The 19,621-nt window shown below is 47.6% G+C and overlaps 2 protein-coding genes across 4 annotated transcripts in view; both read right to left on the bottom strand.

The window, feature by feature from the left end:
* The window catches only part of RRM1 (ribonucleotide reductase catalytic subunit M1), a 39,325-nt gene extending 30,608 nt beyond the window's left edge, over window positions 1–8,717 (bottom strand). The window contains exons 1-2 of the mRNA XM_060104377.1: window positions 8,391–8,717; window positions 2,149–2,237 (exon numbers count right to left, since the gene is read on the bottom strand). Of these exons, the coding sequence (XP_059960360.1) occupies window positions 2,149–2,237; window positions 8,391–8,409 (108 nt within the window). The 5' untranslated portion in view covers window positions 8,410–8,717. The remainder of the gene's footprint in view (window positions 1–2,148; window positions 2,238–8,390) is intronic.
* A 1,673-nt stretch (window positions 8,718–10,390) lies between these two features.
* STIM1 (stromal interaction molecule 1) overlaps window positions 10,391–19,621 on the bottom strand; it is a 192,906-nt gene continuing 183,675 nt past the window's right edge. For 2 of the 3 annotated variants that reach the window (XM_060104419.1, XM_060104421.1), the window contains exons 11-13: window positions 18,646–18,738; window positions 16,764–16,833; window positions 10,391–12,287 (exon numbers count right to left, since the gene is read on the bottom strand). In XM_060104419.1, coding sequence (XP_059960402.1) covers window positions 11,771–12,287; window positions 16,764–16,833; window positions 18,646–18,738 — 680 coding nt within the window. In that variant the 3' untranslated portion in view covers window positions 10,391–11,770. The remainder of the gene's footprint in view (window positions 12,288–16,763; window positions 16,834–18,645; window positions 18,739–19,621) is intronic. The other variant, XM_060104420.1, reaches the window with a different exon arrangement.

The following is a 19,621-nucleotide window of genomic DNA, read 5'->3' as shown; positions in this document are numbered from 1 at the left end:
GTGAGCCATGGTCGCTGAGCCTGCGCGTCCGGAGCCTGTGCTCCGCAACGGGAGAGGCCACAACAGTGAGAGGCCCACGTACCGCAAAAAAAAAAAAAAAAAAAGAAAAGAAAGACAAATTCTAAGTTGTATATATGTATGTGTTTATTGAATCTTTAAAAAAAAAAAAAAAAAGATTAGGGAATTCCCCAGTGGTCCAGTGGCTGTGTCTCCAAGCTTCCACTGCAGGGGGCATGGGTTCGATCTCTGGAGGGGGAACTAAGATCCCACAAGCCATGCAGCCGCAAAAAAAAAAACAGATTAATCCAACAGAAAATGAATGCCATTTCCCAGCTGACGAAAGCACGCCCCCTCAAAAAAAAGTGTGTAATTACTGGTTTAAAATCTATTCCAATTAAATTTCAGATCTAAGCTCAAGTTGCTCCTGATCACTTTCTTCTCAGATCCAACAATTAACTCATGTTCAGTAAAAGAGTAGTTAAGTCTTCTAAATGATTTCTGGTGCTACATGGCAAGTAATCAGAACTCAGAATAAAATAACATCTGTGTGCTAATAACCATGCCAGATCTAAAAACACGTAGACTTTTTCAACTAAATCTACCCTAGAAAGCTCGAGTCAGCTCTAGCACACCTGCACTCTGAAATGTGTGCATGAGGCAACAGAACACCTACGAGTCACGATACCTAGGTTCTTCCTCCTACACTCCCACTCACTTGTACAAGTCACTCCCCTTCACTTTGGACCTTCCTTATCTATAAAACAAGGAAGATGAAATAAGATGATCTCTCAGGTTCGTTCCAACTCTAATATTCTACTATTCTAATTATTGTCTAGATTTCTAAATGTAAAAGGGAATTTATAATAAGCATATTTTAAAGCTGTAAAAAATTATTTTCTTTTGACCATTTTGGTCAATTCAATATTTATTGAGCATCTAATTATATATGTGTTAAGCATTGTGGATATCACAAGAACAAGATACAGGCCTCCCCAGCAATTCTCGGGGAGGACAGAGACATATAATTAATTTCAATACTAGGTGGTTAACGCTATGAGGCCAGGACAAGCGCTAGAGTAGTACAGATAAAATACCTAAATAAGGATGGGGCAGTATGGGTTTAAAAAAGAGAAGGTTCTTAGAGACGCCGTTTAGTAAGATCATTTTGAAAGCCATGTGGAAGATGTATTTGAAGACGGCAAGATGAGAGGAACACCAGGAGAACACTTCAGAGACCACTACAGGTAGCAGTCTAGATAAGGGATGCTGAGGGTCTAGAGTAGAGGAGGTATAGAAAGAGAAACACACAGCAACTTGCTTATGAATAGCTGGCTCTCCTTAATTTATTTTATTTTATTTTATTTTTTTCTTTTTGCGGTACGCAGGCCTCTCACTGTTGTGGCCTCTCCCGTTGCGGAGCACAGGCTCCAGACGCGCAGGCTCAGCGGCCATGGCTCACGGGCCCAGCCACTCCACGGCATGTGGGATCTTCCCGGTCCGGGACACGAACCCGTGTCCCCTGCATCGGCAGGCGGACTCTCAACCACTGCGCCACCAGGGAAGCCCTGGCTCTCCTTAATTTAAAAGCTGGCCATGAAATCTATTTTACATTACTTTTATATTACTTTAATGTATTCTTTCCACATAGATAACAAAAAAGCAAATTTCCAACCAGTTTCTACCCAAATGACCACAATTCCAAAACAAGTTTTTCCACTTATGAATAAAATAATTTACTCAAAGAACCCTCTAATATAAAATGTTAATGTCAAGTTTTCCTCTTTGCTCACTTTTATAGTTCTCTGAAAAGTCAGAAATCACAGCACAGAACAAAATTTAGAAAAAAAGTTTTGTTTTGTTTTGTTTTGTCTGTTTGTTTTATTTTTTTTGCCACGCCACACGGCTTGAGGGATCTTAGTTCCCCGACAAGGGATCAAACCCAGGCCATGGCAGTGAAAGCACCATGTCCTAACCACTGGACCGCTAGGGAATTCCCAGGAAAAAAAAAAGTTTTAAGCAATAAATTCACATTTTATGTCCAAGGCCAAACCAAAATATAGAGCAAGAGAGTGAAGGGCCAGAGATAAGAGATAAGCAAAAAGAAGCACATGAAGCAAGGAACCCAAGATATAAAGCCTATTTACTTACAGGATCAACAAAGTCCATATTGAGTCCATAACAAAGCTTCTGGATTCGAGATGTAATTTTGTCAAACATAACTCGCTCTTGGCGGCCATCTAAAGAATCAAACCATAAATTCATGTCAGCACTTATTAAGACAGCAATGTCAAAGAATCAAATGTAATCAGCATGTAAACTTTTTAAATTGGCCAACACGAAATGCTGTTTCATAGATAAAAGATTCAGACCCCCAATAGTTCACCAAGAGATTATTTTTTCATCTTCAAAAAGTAGGGATTCTATATTGATTCTTCCCTTACATTATACATCAGATGGATTTTTACAATAAATTTCCCTACCCCACCTTGTCCAAATGACAGGCAGAATTATTCTTTAAAACTTAAGTCAAAATCATATCACTACCCACCGCTGCCCAAAAGAGGTTTATCATCTCCTTCAGAATCAAGTCAAAATCATTACAACAGTCCACAGAATCCTACACAACCTGCCTGTGTGCCCCCTTCCCCAACTGCATCTCCTACTCTCCCACCTTCCTCACTCACCAAACCCCGGCAACCCTGGCTCCTTGCTATCTATACCTCTTTTAGGTCTTTGCTCAATGTCACCTTCTCAATAAGGCTTTCCCGGATCACTCTATTTTAAACTGCAATGCCCCAAACACAGTCTTGCTCCTCTTTATGCTCCTTCTATGCTTTATTTTTCTCTATAGCACTTATGGTCATCTGACATACTCTATATTTTACTTACGTATTTGTTTATTGTGTGGCTCTCCCCATCCACTAGAATACAATTTCCAAAAAGAAAAAGATTTTGTTACGGTTGATGTACCAGTGTATTCCCCAGTGCCCAGACCAAAGACCAAGGCCTACCACATAGTAGGCACTCAAATATTTATTGAATGCCAAATGATTTATAAACCTGTCTCCATTCTAACATCTTCATGATAAATTTGGCTTACATACTCTCCTAGAGTAATTAATGACTTTGAATTTACTTCACACCATGTAAAGAAGTAGTTCTTTCTATTTGTAACTCAAAACAATCTCCCAGAGGCAACTTCTTAGTTTTTATTTTGGAGATATGGAGGCATATACATATGGACCTCATCTAGTTAGTCCTTTTATGGTTTTGGACTTAGATCCTATTGCTCTTTGCTCTTCCTAACAAAAAGTCCTGGCTGGCCCAAGGACTTTCTCAAATGTTTGATAAAGAATAAATAAACAATAAGATACCACTAGTAACCCATCATCAATAGAACAAGTTACTTTTTCTTAAACACTGATATATTAACTAAGATAGCCCTTCTCTTTCTGATCACCACTGTGATCTCCTTTTCTAACCAGACTCACATATGCCAGTGTTTAAACTCTGGAATACAGTTAATTAGCTGGCCTACACTGGGACTGGACTTCAATGCTCTACCAGCTGGTTAGGCAGACAGGTGAGCACAAGGCAATATTAGCAAACTGAGAATCTGCAGCTGCCAAATTAATCAGGAAACTGACAGAAAGTACAATGGCGGGCTTCCCTGGTGGCGCAGTGGTTGAGAGTCCACCTGCTGATGCAGGGGACACGGGTTCGTGCCCCGGTCCGGGAAGATCCCACATGTCGCGGAGCGGCTGGGCCCGTGAGCCATGGCCACTGAGCCTGCACGTCCAGAGCCTGTGCTCCGCAATGGGAGAGGCCACAACAGTGAGAGGCCCGCGTACTGCAAAAAAAAATTTTTTTAAATAATAAAAAAAAAGAAAGTACATGGCAATTGTCTTAATTCATACTGGAAAGTGGAGGCACACTAAGGGGCTGAAGGACCAATGATCCGCTGTTCTCTAGCCTATCATTCCTCTTGGTCATTTTTTTTCAAGCCACATGTTGATTTTATCATATCACTAATCCCTGCTTACATTATTATCCTCTCAAACAAGGCCTTCCTTAATTTGGTACCACATCTCCTCTACTGTTCCTTGTGAAATAGCCTAAGTCCCAAAATGGCCTCCCATTTCCACATCCATGTCACTGCTTATACCTTACTCTGCCTAAAAGTCCCTGTTCCACCCTTCCATACATCTAACTCATACTCACTATTCAACTCTCACCACATCCATGAAACCTGCCCCAACAACTGTAACCCACATTGACCTCTTCTTCCTCTGAAATCCTCTAGAACACTAATTGTCTGATTTCCTCTTGGGTGTAAGCTGTCTTTTTAAATTACTCTCTCTTCAGGAAGACTTTGCTAATACTGTAAGACCAAGGATGTGCCTCTTCTACAAGATATGAACTTTCTATTCCCTCTACCTGCAACGTTCAGCCCATGGACCTTCACATAGCTGGCTCTTAGTATTATTCAGGGCTCAGCTCAAATGTCAGCTCCCTCCCTGAGGATACAAACCAAGATTACTTTCTCATTCATCTTTACCACATTACCCTGTTTTACTACCATCATCTCACTAACCACTATCTGGAATTAACTGATTCTTACATGTTTACTTGTTTCTTATATACACTTAACTACTGTCAATCACCGCAGAATGTAAACTCCAATGAGAAAAGGGATTTAGCTTGTTTTGTTCACTGCTGAATCCCCAATACCTAAAACAGTTCCTGGCATAAAGAGATGCTGAATATAGTCAGCCCTCTGTATCCATGGGTTCCACGTGAACAGATTCAACCAACCGTGGATCATGTCCAATTTACGATCCGCAGTTGGTTGGAGCCCTGGATGGGGAACTGGAACTCACAGATGCAAAACCCACAGAGGCCGAGGGACTACTATGGGACTTGAGCATACATGGATTTTGGTATCCACAGCAGGTCCTGGAACCAAATGCCCATGGATACTGAGGAATGACTGTAAATACCTTCTGAATAATTGAATGAATGGGCTTCTATAGCCTATACTTTACCTATTAGAATATTGAACATATTTTATTATACTATTGTTCTTGTCTATCTTTCTCAGTTGTTGTAAAGATCTTTGAAAACAAGACCTATGTCTGCCTACTCACCACTGTAACCTCAGTGCCCAGCACAGTATCCACACAGATCTGCAAAATATAGTAACACAGTCGGCTGTAAAGTGAATTAGAAAGGATGGGAGGGAGGAAGGGAGAAGAGAGGGAGGGATAGACAAAGGATATGGAATAGAAGAGATTATCAGAGTGCAAACAGGTGCTTTAAAAGGTATTATTTTGCAAACTTTTGTTTCAGTTTTATGTAAATACTTACATATACATGTGTGTGTACTCAGTCATGATGTAAAATGCAAAGTTTTGAAAACACTATACTAAAGTCCAAAGCACACTTTTTTTTTTTTTTTTAAATTCTTTGGCTGTGTTGGGTTTTCGTTGCTGCTCGCGGGCTTTTCTCTAGTTGTGGCGAGCAGGGGCTACTCTTCGTTGTGGTGTGAGGGCTTCTCATTGAGGTGGCTTCTCTTGTTGTGGAGCACGGGCTCCAGGTGCGCAGGCTTCAGTAGTTGTGGCTCGTGGGATTCAGTAGTTGTGGCACGCAGGCTCAGCAGTTGTGGCTCACGGGCTCTAGAGCACAGGCTCAGTTGTTGTGGCACATGGGCTCTAGAGTGCAGGCTCAGTTGTTGTGGTGCGCAGGCTTAGTTGCTCTGCAGCATGTGGGATCTTCCCCGACCAGGGCTCGAACCCGTGTCCCCTGCATTGGCAGGCGGATTCTTAACCACTGTGCCACCAGGGAAGTCCCGAAAGCACACTTTTCAACTCAGCTACACTGCATTTGTTCCACTGGTTCTCAACTTTTTTTTTTAACCTTAATCTCCTTGAGCAATATGATATTGTCCCACCAAGAAAAATAGCCCAAGACAGCAGATGAGAAAAACTCATCTACTATTCCCTCCTGTTATCTAAGAATTTTCATATGGATTATTCCTGCATCCCTAACAGCCCTAAGATCATGGAAGATGGAGATGCCTTCTCCCTCTATTATTTCCCTCATGGTGCTTAGCAAGATATTAGCACATTCAGTAAGTAATACTTTAGGTAGGCTGCTAGTTGCCCTCCTGAATAATCACATTAAGATTAACAAAACCTACATGAGTTAGTCTGCTACTATACCATCATGCCAAAAATGGGGGGGGGGGATATCCTAAGCAAATTAAAAATCAAAAATAAAATAAAGAAACAAATCTAAGTACAGCGTTGTATATTAACAAGGCTTTACAGATGAACCAGTTTGCAAGGCAGAAACAGAGACACAGATGTAGGGAATAAACCTATGGACAACAAGGGAGGAAAGCGCTGGGGCGGGGGAGGGGTGTGTGAATTGGGAGACTGGGATTGACATATATACACTAATATGTATAAAATAGATAACTAATAAAAAAATAGAAAAGAAAAAACAAGCCTGGCAGAGTCTAGCAGCAAACCATCTGGATCATATTATGTTCTCTTAAGGAATGAGAAACAAAATAAGACCTGCCTTTTAGAGTTTGTTGTAGATTGTATTTTTTAAACCACAGTATTTGAAAGTGGACCCAAAAGGTTAAAAATGCAACACAGAGGTGTTACCCACTCCAGAGATCTAAGTCCACAAGGTTTTTTTTTTGCTTGTTTTTTGTTTTTTGCGGTATGTGGGCCTCTCACTGTCGCGGCCTCTCCCGTTGTGGAGCACAGGCTCCAGACACACAGGCTCAGCGGCCATGGCTCACGGGCCCAGCCGCTCCGCGGCATGTGGGATCTTCCCGGACCGGGGCACGAACCCGTGTCCCCTGCATCGGCAGGCGGACTCTCAACCACTGCGCCGCCAGGGAAGCCCTAAGTCCACCAGTTTTCAATTCATCTGTTACAGATTTATCATAAGGGCTCCTCATACTTACATACCTCTTTCTAAAGGTCTAAAAAACTGAATGCTCCTCTCTCACTCACAGGTATGGACCAATAAAAGACCAAAAAAGAATACAAAAATGTATTTTGGTCTTTGGTCTCATCAGCTAAAATGGGAGACTTGGGAAATTCAGAGCGTGATGTTCTAAAGATACTAATGCCAGGAAGGGCCACCACTGTCCACCTCTCCATCTCTCAGCTGTACGCCACCTAGTTACAACCAAATCAACCACCTGCCTACTCACAACACTTATCATATCCTATATTTTAAAATAATTATTCTCATCCACTCATGAATGAGCATCTATATTCACGGCAGGTCCTGTGCTAAGTGTGGGCATAACGTCCCCATCTTTGAAACACTCACAGCTTAGTGGACAAAACAATCAGTCAACCAGTGTTCACTAAGTGCCTACAGTTTTGAAATAACTTCTTTGCTTCAACAGAGGCAAGTAGAGTCGACTCAGAACGTGTTCGTACCCGTCCCATATGGTTCTCTGTTAAGAGTATGTTTTGCTCTTGTTTTTCCAACCTGATTAAACCTTTTCCGGAGGCAAGTCTGTCTCCTCTTATAATTTCACAGAATCAAGCAAAGGACTGACACAAAGGAAGGTACTCAGCAAGCCTAACGGGAAATAAGTGTTGAGGAAGAACACAAGTCCCTGGCTCTTCCCGGTCCCCCACGCTGCCAGAAGATGTCTTGGCCACCCTACTCTAATTCCATATCTCTTCCCATCAAGGGTAAGGTCAGCCAGTCCCGATCCCAAACTCCTCCGGGACCACTCCTGGGGCAAACGGCAACACATCCCTCACGAAGGGCAAACTCCGTGGAGATGTCTGTATCTGAGCCTGACGTTTTTCACCTCACAAAAGAGATCAGGAAGCTGGTAGGTGCCCGGGTAGGGTGCAGAGCCCCTGCTTTACTAGCTCCCCCCGTGCCTAGGACAGGTGACCAAGCCTTTCAAATAAAACTCTGTTGTTCGCTATGGGTTCGCAGCCTGGCCTCACCAGCATCTAACCGGGTGACCGTGCAGTCTCCGCACCTCTCTCTGCGCTTCAGTATCTTCACCCGCGAAGCGGACCCAATAACCCCTACCTCAGGGGCTCCCGGTGAGGAATCAAGTGCCGCCTGCAAAGAGCTGTGCCCGCACAGCTACTATTCGCTAAAGGGAAGGTGTTACTCTTTAGACATGCGGCCGGATGGCAGAGCCAAGGGGCGCAGACTAAAGGTCAGAGGGGGGGTGGGGACAGACTGACGAAAGGGCAGGAGGCCGAGCAGGTGACAGGGCGGGAAGCTGCCGCCGGCAGCGCGGGAAGCGGCGGAGGCGGGCGGGCGCGGCTAACTGCTAGGGCGGCGGCAGCCCGCGTACCTCACCCACCGCTCCCTCCCCGGTCTCTCACCTCGCTTGATAACATGCATCGCAGCTAGTGGCTGAGGCGCCGAGGGATGCAAGACGCGGCTGCAGCTCTGAGGCGCCGGCGGGATCGAGAAGGTGGCAGAGCGCGGAAGGTCAGGCTCGAGGGGTTGCTCGGGTGCAGGTCCTGGAGTTAGGGCCAGAGCGCACTTTCCCTCCACAGGGCAGAGGAAGGAAATCCGAATACTCTTCCCGCTCCCGCCAGCCACAACGCAAAAGCTGCGCGACAGAGCTCGCAGGACGTCACGCGACGCTGCCAGCGCCGCGGCCGGTGGGCAGGCCTAGCGTAGCAGAGGGTCGACCTCGCCCCGCAGCCGCCATGTTGAGTGTGGGCAGGGCCCAGGAGACGGCGCCTCTCCCACGGCAGTGTTGGGTGTGGGCGCGCCCGGCGGGAACGCCGCTCTTCGGCCGCCATGTTGGGTGTGGGCAAAGCCCAATCTGGGGCCCCGCGGCCGGACGTAGCGCGCAGAGCCAGCCAGGCGTGGCTCCGCCTCTCTTGCCGGCAGGCCCCGTGCAATTCAGGGCGGTTCGAGTATTTTTGAAATAGCAAAACCCCAACCATCCGCTTTTTCTTGTCTTGAAGACTGTTACATGATGATAACCCAAGACTGTCGTCGAGCTGAGCTCTAGCCTGAGATCCGCAGCCGGAGGCTGGGAGCCCCAGGGCCCTTCGGGCGGCCTGAAATCTCGCACTCAGTCAGGTTGGAAGAGAGCCTTGCTAGGCCAAGGGCCTTTGGAGGTTATCTTGACGGAAATGGGAACGAGCCCAGGCAGAGTTTTGAGCAGGGCAGGGCTATGATCCATTTGCTTTTAGAATTATCCAGTGGATGTGGCTCGTGGAGGTAGAATGGACAGGACTTGGTTACCGAATGTGGGGAGTCAGAATAGGTGAGACATGATTCACAAGGCTGGTGTAGAAGCTTCTGATTTGGGCTAGGCAGACTGATTTTTATGATATCCCACGTGGCATGCCCTCCCTAAAACCTTTCACTGGTTCCTTACCGCCCTCAAGGTGGTTCCAAGGTTCCTGTGAAGTACAGTGATACCTCAAAGATATTGGTTGCAGACAACTGCAATATAGCAAATATCACAATAAAGCAAGTCACACAAACTTTTTGGTTTCCCGGTGCATATAAAGTTATATTTACACTATACTGTAGTCTATTAAGTGTGCAATAGCATTATGTCTATTTAAAAAATGTACATACCTTAATAAAAAATACTTTGTTGCTAAAAAATGTTAACCACCGTCTGAGCCTTCAGCGAGTGGTAATCTTTTGGCTGGTGGAGGGTTTGAAATATTGCAAGAATTACCAAATGTGACAGAGACGTGAAGCAAGCAAATGCTCTTAGAAAAATGGTGCTGATAAGACTTGCTTGCCACAAATCTTCAATCTGTAAAAAACGCAATACTCAGGCTTCCCTGGTGGCGCAGTGGTTGAGAGTCCGCCTGCCGATGCAGGGGACGCAGGTTCGTGCCCCGGTCTGGGAGGCCGCGGAGCGGCTGGGCCTGTGAGCCATGGCCACTGAGCCTGCGCGTCCGGAGCCTGTGCTCCGCAATGGGAGAGGCTACAACAGTGAGAGGCCCGCGTACCGCTAAAAAAAAACAAAACAAAAAAACCGCAATACTCGCGAAGTGCAATAAAATGAGTTAGGCCTGTAATTCTAACAGTCACAGGTGATAAGTGAAGCCATATGATAGATAGGGTCAGATGGCCTAGAGATAGGGTTGCCAGATTTAGCTAATAAAAATGTATCCCCAATATCTCATGGGACATTATACTAAAAATTTGTTTGTCTAATATTCAAATACTGTATCCTGTATTTCATCTGGTAACCCTACCCAGAGAGCCTTTGGGAATGTGTATGAGAGTTTCACTTTCCCTTGGCAGTGGAGAAATGTCTCTTCATCTTGTCTGCTATGCCACAAAGAGCACAGAGAACACAAGGAGAGTCAGTCAAAGCCAGCAGAGGTTAAAATCTCCTACATGCTTTATTGGACTTCAAAGAGTCTTATGAAATAACACAGAAAAACCCATGTGAGGGTGTCCAGGGGGTACAAGGCAGTCTGCAGCCTAGCACCCTCCCAAGACCAGCCCCAGGTGCCCCCACCCCAGGCCCAAAATAGGATCCCAGAGTAAAGACACGGCAGGGAGTGGGGCAGAGGGAAAATACCTTTACAGCCATTGCAAAAACAGGGAAGGGAGAGAGTTGTCTAGAGGGTGGGAAGGGCGGGGGAGTGGTCACACAGCCACCTTGACCTACACCATCTTCCTTAGCCACCCCCTTCCCTAAACCGGCTGTGTCCTTCTTGAGCCTCTGGCCCAGGCTATGCAGAAACATGAAATTGGGGTCTGACAGGGCAAGTATGCGGTGCAGGCACTTGGGAAATTCAGGAGATTTCATTTTTCAACTTTAAACTGTCAAATGTAACAACATCCTGCCCAACAGCTCCAAGGCCCCATTAGAGCCCTGTATCATAGCTGAGGCTCCCACGGCCATGGGAGCCCAGTGTCCTGAGCCTCAGGAGTAATGAGGCTTGGGGAGCATTTGGGCAGCACCTCTTATAGACAAACCCTCCTGCAGGGTGGGGGAGCGGGGATAAGAGAAAGGCAGGTGTGGGTGAGAGGAGAAAAGATGACTGCCTTGTAGCCCACATCTCTGGCTTCCACTCATCCTCCAACTAGGAGAAGTCTCGTCCGATCTATCCCCTAGCCTAGCCTCTCCTCAGAACTCTAGTGGCTTGTTCTCTGGGAATTGGTTTCGCTCCCCCATGGACCCCTGGAGGCCTCAGTGAGCTCCAGGCCGAGGTTCCCTCTGGCCCACCACACTCTCAGAGAGCAAACCGCAAATATTAGGTCCTAGGCCCCAGTGTGGGGCAAACAGAACCATGGTCGGTGGGGTGGAAGAGATCTGAGGCACAGGTGTCAGAAGTTACTCCCCCTCTCTTCCCCGCTAGCCTCTAGGGGAAGTTGGGGAGTGGTGGGAGGGAGGAGCCCGAAAGCAGGAGACAGAGAGAAACAAGAAACCAAACCTCAAAACTGGGACAGCAGAGACAGAAGCTGGACCCCAGAGGTGGACTGAGAGCTGAGGGGACAGCAACTAAGACATGCGCTGAAGTGGAGAGGGAGTGTCAGCAGCAGCCCATGGTTGGGAGGGAGGCAGGGCAGGCAGGCCACGGTGGTCAGTTAATAAATAATGTTGAAGGACCCAAGGATACGGGGGGCAAGTATGTACAGTGCCCAGGCCCCAGGGCCAGCCCCTCCCATGCCCCATGCTGGGGGCCAAGTATCTTGGAAGGGAGGGAAGGGGAGGCAGAAGACCAGGTGAGGACAAGCTGTCCCACAACTGCCACCCTCATCCTGCCTACTTCTTAAGAGGCTTCTTAAAGATTTTGAGGGGAAACTTCTTCCGGCCTGGGCTGGAGTCTGTCTCCTCACCAATGGAGCCATTATCCTCCTCAGCCACGGCCTTCTTGCCAGCCAGGTGGGGAATTCGTGTATTTCGGCTAGCCTGCAGGGCTCTGCTGTCCCCAGCTGGAGACGGCGTGTCTGGGTCTGGGGAACTGGGGCTGTGAGAACGGGAAGAATCCAAATGTGGAGAACCACTAGGTGGGGCTGGGGAGCTCAGCTCCATCAGGCTGTGGGCCTTGTCCAGCCCGTGGTTCAGTGCCAGCAGTGCCTTCTTGGCCAGGGCAGGGCTGTCAGGCAGTTTCTCCACCAGAGAGCTGGGATGGACGCCCTCAATCAGCCGGTGGCTGCCGTTGGAAGTCATGGCACTGAGAGCTTCATCTGCAGCACGGACCATCTGAGGAGGCTTGAGGACCAGACGCTGGCGGTCACTCATGTGGAGGGAGGACTCCGAATCGGAATGGGTCAAATCCCTGTAAGACAGGTCAGAGAGGAAGAAAGGGACGCATAGAGGATGGGGGGGGGGGGGGGGCAGGGGGGAATTTGAAGAGGAGAGAGGGACCAAGAGAGAAGACAAGGGCAGGGTAGGAAAATGGGGATGGAGAGAGGGGCAGGAGAGATAAAATAGGGTGAATAGCAGGTGGGAAAGAGAGAAGAATGAGGAACAGAGGGAAGTTGAGCAGGCCAGAAGCACGGGATACGAGAGAAGGAAGGAATAGGGAATAAGGATAGATTGGAGAAGAGATAAGGAGAAAAGAGTAAAATTGGGGAGGAAGAAAAACAAAAGGAGAAGCAGGTAGAAATAAGGAGGACCAAGGGGAGAGAAAAAAAGAAAGAGGGAAAAGTGATGGAGAGAGAAGAGACAGACAAGAAGCAAAAACAAATGTCATTATACCATTATCTTTCTGGCAAAGGGCTTTCTAAGGCCTGCGCCCCACCCCTGATGAATGGCCAGGCCCTAAACCGGTGCAACCATTGGCTTCAATGCCACAGGCATCCTCCTCAATAAAATCTCTGCTTCCATAGCTGGCTAGATTTCTTAGGATTGAACCCTAAGCTAACACAGAACCCGTATATTTCTCTGAGTCACCATTTTCCATGCCTTCCTCCCCCATTTACTCCTGTCACACCCTGGGACACATCCAGTCTGGGCCAGGCCCCAAGGAACAGGGCACATGCAATAAGTGAGCCTGACCCAGCCTGGGGAGAAAAAGGTTAGACCAGCCTTGCAAACAATCCCTCACCCACCCCAAAAGGCCAAGATGCTGCCTCTTCCAGCCCTCTGTCAGGATTCAAAGGAGGTCACAGAGAAGTGTTTCAGAGTTCAGACCAAAGCTGGCTGACAGCAGGAAGGCTGGGGTCTTTTTCAGAGTTCTGCAGATGGGGAGAACGTAGGGAGGCGTAGACAGACAGGACATTGGCCTTTATGGAGCAGTGGTTCAGAAGAGCTGCACGCTGGAAGTCCTAAGGTCTAATTCAATTTCCATCTCTGCCTGAGGCTTGCTGTGTGACCTTGGACAAGTCATCTAACCTTGCTGGTCCTCAATTTTGGCCAAATGAAGATAACACCAATTCAATTATCTTGCAAGACTGTTTGGAGGCCCAAATATGTTGGCAAAGCACTTGAAAATGTAGAAAGTATTGTGAGAATGAAGATGATGAGGCCAGTCAAGCAGGAAGACCCTTCCGTGGGCCAGTCACAAGAGGCTTCTTTGCAAGGCTGAGCTACGGGGACACGGCACTGCACACTGGACATGCACACACAGAGGCAGTCCAGGATAGTCGAGGCCCTTTAAGGGGCTGGCTGTTCCTAAGAAGACCATGAACATTAGTCGAGGACGCCACACCTCCTGCCTCTATAGACAAAAGGGTAGATATGGGAGTCCCCTGCCAATCTCGTAATCGTCCTCCTTTCCCAGAGGCCTGAGAACCCATGGCAGAGGCAGAGGAGAGGGCTAAGGAAATGTTTAAACATCCAAGTCAGGAAACCAAAGGGAAAGGGTCATAAGTGGGAGAGGAGAGCACAGCAGGACCCGGAAAGAAGGAGGCTATGGGTGGAAAAATTAGGGAGGGCACCAGGCTCCAAAAACAGGCAAAAGCAGGAGGCTGGCTAATAGTTATTATAGGTTTAATTCTCAGCAGGAAACAATTAACTTAAGCAGCCATGCTGTGGGCCAGTACCTTCCTGAAGACAGGGGATAGCAGAGAACAATCCCAGCTCCAACTCCCATTCCAAATACTGTTTCAGCCACGTACTCTAGTGTTTATGAACTGTCTCATACTTGCTTTCATATTTCTGATAGTGTCCTTGCTTCTCTCTAAATGTGTCCTTGTTTCTCTAAGTCCCAAGATGATCCTCTCCGTATCCTGCCTTTTCCACACAGGTGTGAACCACTGAGCATGGTGCCAAGGAAATTCTGGGGAGTAGCCACACCGGGATGAGGGGCCCTCTAGGCTGAGGAGGTGAGGATCCTAGGAGCCTACCTTTCTAATACCAAGGAAGGACGAGAGGTCAAGAGGTTGGGGTCTACCCAGACTCACTCCTCCTGGCCCACTGCCCCATTTGGTCATGATTCCCATCCCTCTGTGCCTCCATCAACGAAAGCTGAGACTTCCAAAGCAAGAAAAGAACCTGGGAGGAAGCCTGGGTGGATATAGGAGGCGAAAGGCCCATTGAGGCAAGCTCACCTTCCCTCCCTGAATCTTTGAGACAATTCAGGTCAGGGGTGTCCCTCCCCAAAGGCTGGGCTGCCTCGGGCTCCCACCCCAAGCTACTAACCTTACTAGAGAGCCTGTTTGCCTTTAGACACGATCCTCTGATGCATGGTGCAAAAGAAAATTCAGTAGTGAACAGGCCAGGCAGAGGCACGTACTTCCCCACCCTCCCTCCCCACTGCCCTCAGCCTGGGCCTTGGAGCATGAGATTCACAGCATCCTCTAGTGCCCCCAACCCACTTCAGTCCTCTCCATCTGTATTGGGAAGGGCAGTCTCCTTGCCTAGGCTTTTGGATGAAGATGAGGATGAGGATGAAAATGAGCAGCTCTGCTTCTAGTAAAGGCTGTCCTTTTGTGAACGAGAAAGAACAGCCTTCAAGGATAATTATCCAGAGGTTCGAGGGGCAGAGCTAGAGAGATTGGTATCCAGGATGAGGCAGGACCAAAAGGAAGCAACAAGGTGAGCCGGCTGCAACCCAGAGGCCAGGATTGAGCCGTGGTCACAGCTTCAGAGATGAGAGGTCCTTCCAGAGGAGAGGGACTTCCTGAGGGTCCTCGAAGCTGGTTCAGGCGAGGTCAAGGCTACTGTCTCTGACCCTAGCCTATCACCTTGAGCTATTAGCAGGGCAAGTCCCTGCAGCTGCCAGACCAGGCTGTGGGAGAAAGCCTTTCACCAGTTCTTATACAGTTCACTTACTGAGACCTTGTGAAAGGACAAAAATATCCAACAGAGTGTCCTGGAATGGAAAGCCAAGTCCTAGTCTGTGTTCTGCTCCTAATTAGCTTTGGGACCTGGGGAAAATTACTTAACCTTTCAGAACCTTAACTTCCTTCTCAGACATGAGTGTTTTAACGCTGGCCCGACCTATAAACCTCGCTTGTCCAAAACCCCTAAATCTGTTTCCCCCCTTCTGAAGAGTAATTCCATGAAGGGTACTACATCCATTCAGTCACCCAAGCTAGAAACCTGGGCATCATCCTACACTCCTTCCTCTCCTCCACCCCTCAAAGCCAGTTACCAAATTAATCCTCTCATTTCTATGCCAAGACCTTGTTACCTCCCCTGATGGCCTACTGCAATGACTTCCAAATTCCTGTAGTCTCCCCATTCTTTCCTTTATACAGGCCACTAAAATGTTATTTCTAAAATGAAAATATGACCAATTCACTTTCTTCTAAAAACCCCGTTGCAGTTCTCCGTCTCCTAAAGGGTAATGGCCAAAGCCCGTGGCCTTTCAGAACCCCTCATCATTCTAGCCTCATCTACTACCCCTTCCCACCAACACATAGCCAATGTTCTAACCACACATAGATCAGATTCTCTTGAAACTCTATGCCTGTGCACGTGTTTCCTCTGCCTAGAATACACTTTCTCCTTTGCCTGCACAGAGGGTGCCAGCACAAATGTCATCTCTCTTGTGAAGCATTCCACCCAGGTTCACACTGTTAGCCATTCCTTCTTCAACACCCCCTTAGCACGTATCAAACTGTTCCAGAATCATTTATGTACCTCTCCCAGACCAGACTGCAATTCTTGATGGCTGGGATTATATCTTACCATCTACGAATCCCCATGCCCAGCAGAGCCTGGCAGAGTAGGTATCAATAAATGTTCGTTGAGGGAGTGAAGGAAGTGAGGACTCCATTGAGATAACAGATGTGAAAGTTTAGGCCAAGGTGCTATAGGACCATGAGGGAGGGGGGTTGTTACTCATTTTTAGAGTCAGCAAACCCCAAACAGAGAAGGGAAGAAAGGCTTAGGGAGTTAGGCTGACCTTAAGGAGGAGTCGCAGGCTGGGAAAGGATAGGACAAGGAGAAGTGCCCCACCGCACACCCCCTGCAGCTGACCAAGCAGCAGCCAGCAGGCAAAGGCCAAGGTAAAGGCAGCAGAGAGGCAAGGAAGGGAGAAAGGAAAGAGAAGAGAGACAGCTGGTACCCCAAGGTCTCTGAATGCCAAGGCATCACAGCGGTGCTGTCAGAAGGGGGTGGGTCAGGGTAGGGCTCCATCTGGAGGAAATAGGAAGTGCTGTGGTGGTAATAAACAGGGTGGATGTGGACGGTGGTGATGGAGGTGGTGGTGGTGGTGGTAGAGGAGCAGGAAGAAGAAGCAGAGGCAGATGGAGTGCTGGTCCCGAGGCCTTCAGAACTGAAAGACTGTCCAGATGAAAGGCTGCGCATTCGCCGCAGAGAGACCCGGCTTGTCAAGAAGCGGCCAGCCTCGCCCTCTACCAACCTCTGAGATCCCAGGCCATGCTGTGGTTCCGTCAGGCGCTGCCGGACGCTGCTGCTCTGCAGGCTGGGGGCTGCAAGGAGAGTGAAGAAAGTGTGAGGAAGGGCCAGCCTACTTTGGGCTGGTGGGAAGCAGGTTTGCCCATGGAGAAATGCTTACTGGAGACCACTCTGGGCCTTCAGTGGCCAGTCTGGAGAATGGGGTGCCTCCTCCCCGAAACCTCCCACCAGGGGTCCTAAAAGGAAGGGGAAGTTGAAGACGAGGTACCCAGGTCAGTTGTAATGGCAATTCCAATGAAAGGAGACCTAGGGCCAACATTACTCTGAAGGGAGACGGTAAGGCAGTTTGTGGGAGGGCACAGGCAGGACGGGGTAGGACAGGGGTTTGGGACAAGGTCCGGGAGGGCACTAAGAACCAGCCTTTTCAGAAAGTCAAACTCAGGAAATAATTCACAACTCAGACAAGGATTTATACACAAACATGTTCATCACATCATTATTAATAATTGTATGAAAGTAAAAATAAAGGTGGAACAACAGGAAGATGATAACACATCCAACTGCTGGAAGGTTACACAGCTATTAAAAATGATGCTTATGGGAATTCCCTGGTGGTCCAATGGTTAGGACTCAGTGCTTTCACTGCCAGGGCCTGGGTTCGATCCCTGGTTGGGGAACTAAGATTCTGTAAGCCGTGTTGTGCAGCCAAAAAAAAAAAAAAAGCTGCTTATGAGAAGATTTTTTAAACATAGAAAAATGTCTATTAAAATGCTCAGGGAAAACAAAAGGATACCAAATTTCATGTAAAAGGAATACCTTGAGCTATAGAATAAAAAAGACAGGAATTTGAAACAAGGCCTTTCTGTTTCTAGCTGTGACCTTAAGTAACTTACTTCCCTATTTTAATTCTTAATTTATAAAATCCTTCAGGGTTGTCATGAGGCTTCAAGATAATATTTTTAAAGTACCTGACACAGTTCATGGCACTCAATAAATAGTAGTGGTCATAATTATCTTGACGACATAAAAGAATTATTTAAAAATTCACAAACAAAAGACTGAAAGAGAAGGTACTCAAATATGATGGGATTAAGGTGCCTTTTTATGCCCATATTTACTCTTTTTACTATCCAAATTTCTTCTAATAAGCATGTACACAACAAAGAACCAGCTCTTGGATCAATGCTGCAAATCAGGCTCTTGGAAGATGAGGGCCACCATGCCCAGAGAAGGGGTATGTGGGTACCAGATAACTTAGAGATGTGCTAGAACATCCCTCTTGGGCTCACTCCCAGCTCCAGTTGAAAACAGAATTCACACCTTTGTTTTTTTCTCCTCTACCCTGATATATGGGCCTCCTTGCCTTCTCCCTAAAAATGGGAGAAAGGACATGGTTACATGGATGGCAGAGGCCTTGGAAGGGCCACCAGGAAGAGAGCACAGTTCCATGGTGATGGAGAGCTAGGGAAGCCGGGCTTCTATGGCTGGTGGCTTTCGAGACATGAAAGGGAGGCTTAAGGGGAAGAGGAACCATGGAATAGGGACGGGGAAAGAGAGACAGAAAAGAGAAAAGAGGAAGAGGATCTTTCCTTCCCTCTTCCATCTCAGCCCAGCTAGATGAAGGGCCACCAGGACATCTGTCTAGCTGGGCTGAAAGGATAAGCCTAAGCCTTCCATCACCATGGCTGTTCTCTCTCAAGCACTCAACTGAGCAGGCTGATTCTTCTCACCTCCGAACCCTTCCCTGAAGTTAGTAGGGACCGTGGTGAGGAAAGAGCAGAGCAGGCAGGGGAGGGATGCAGGCAGGAGAAGGGGCCCGTGGGATAGGAGTGTTGGTTTAGTCCCAAAAGTTGGAAAAACAAAAGCCCCAAAGGGGCTCCTCAAACCCGGGTATTTCCAGAGGGACTGATCATCCGAGCCGGCGGATGTTGAGCAGAGAGAGCGGTCACTGAACCTACGCCCCATCAGCCAGGCAGCATCTAGGGTCCACCAGCCAGGCCAAAAGGAGAAGAGAATCTGATTTACAGAGGGCTTCACCCTGCCCCTCAATGGGATAAGGGAAGGGCCAGGGGGCAAGGGGTGAGTGGCTCAGAGCTAATGAAGGTCCCTCCCAACCCGGAGAACATGGGAGCCTTTAGATCAATACATCAAGATCAAGCTCTACCTGCTAGTGATCCTAACCTTGCTGGGCCTTTGACTAAAGCCCCGCCAAGTTAACAGCCCAGGGAAAGAAGAGGCTTGCCCAGAGGCCAACTGTCGTTGAAGAAACTTACAAATAAATCCTGTCTAGAGCTGGAATCCAGCCTGATTAAAGAATCTGACTTTCTGAAAGTGAGCCCCTAACCCAGCCCAGCTTTCTGCCATCCCCTCTGCACTCATGGGATATGGGCCCAGCACAAGAGCTTTTCCATAAAAGTCTATTCTATTTATCTAAAATAGCCTCTGATCCAGAGAAAAATCCAACAGGTCAGTAAGGGGTATGTCCCTTCCTTCACTGAAGAATTCCCACAGAGTGCTGTCTCCTTCAATCCTGCTCTACTCAGCTCTTACCACTCGCAAGGGAGAAAAGGAAGAGGGAAGACCCAGGACAGAGGGTGGGGATGGCCGAGAGTTCAGGTGGAAAGACAGACATGCTTGTGCAGGAGATCCCTCCTGGACAAGAATGTCTTTCTGGCTTGGAGGATTTAGGGCTCTTTCACCGTAAGGGACTATTGCTTCCTGGGGCCTCACACGACAAAACAAAAAGAAAGAGACATCATTCCATTCAACTACTTTAGCAATTAAAAGTAAGTAATATAAAATTAAAACAAATTAAAGCAATAAGTAGTCAAAATGAATGCCATTTTTATATTATGAACCACT

Source organism: Mesoplodon densirostris, chromosome 7, assembly GCF_025265405.1.
Source record: "Mesoplodon densirostris isolate mMesDen1 chromosome 7, mMesDen1 primary haplotype, whole genome shotgun sequence".
Classification (NCBI taxonomy): Eukaryota; Metazoa; Chordata; class Mammalia; order Artiodactyla; family Ziphiidae; genus Mesoplodon; species Mesoplodon densirostris.
This window is presented reverse-complemented; position numbering and strand designations above follow the sequence as displayed.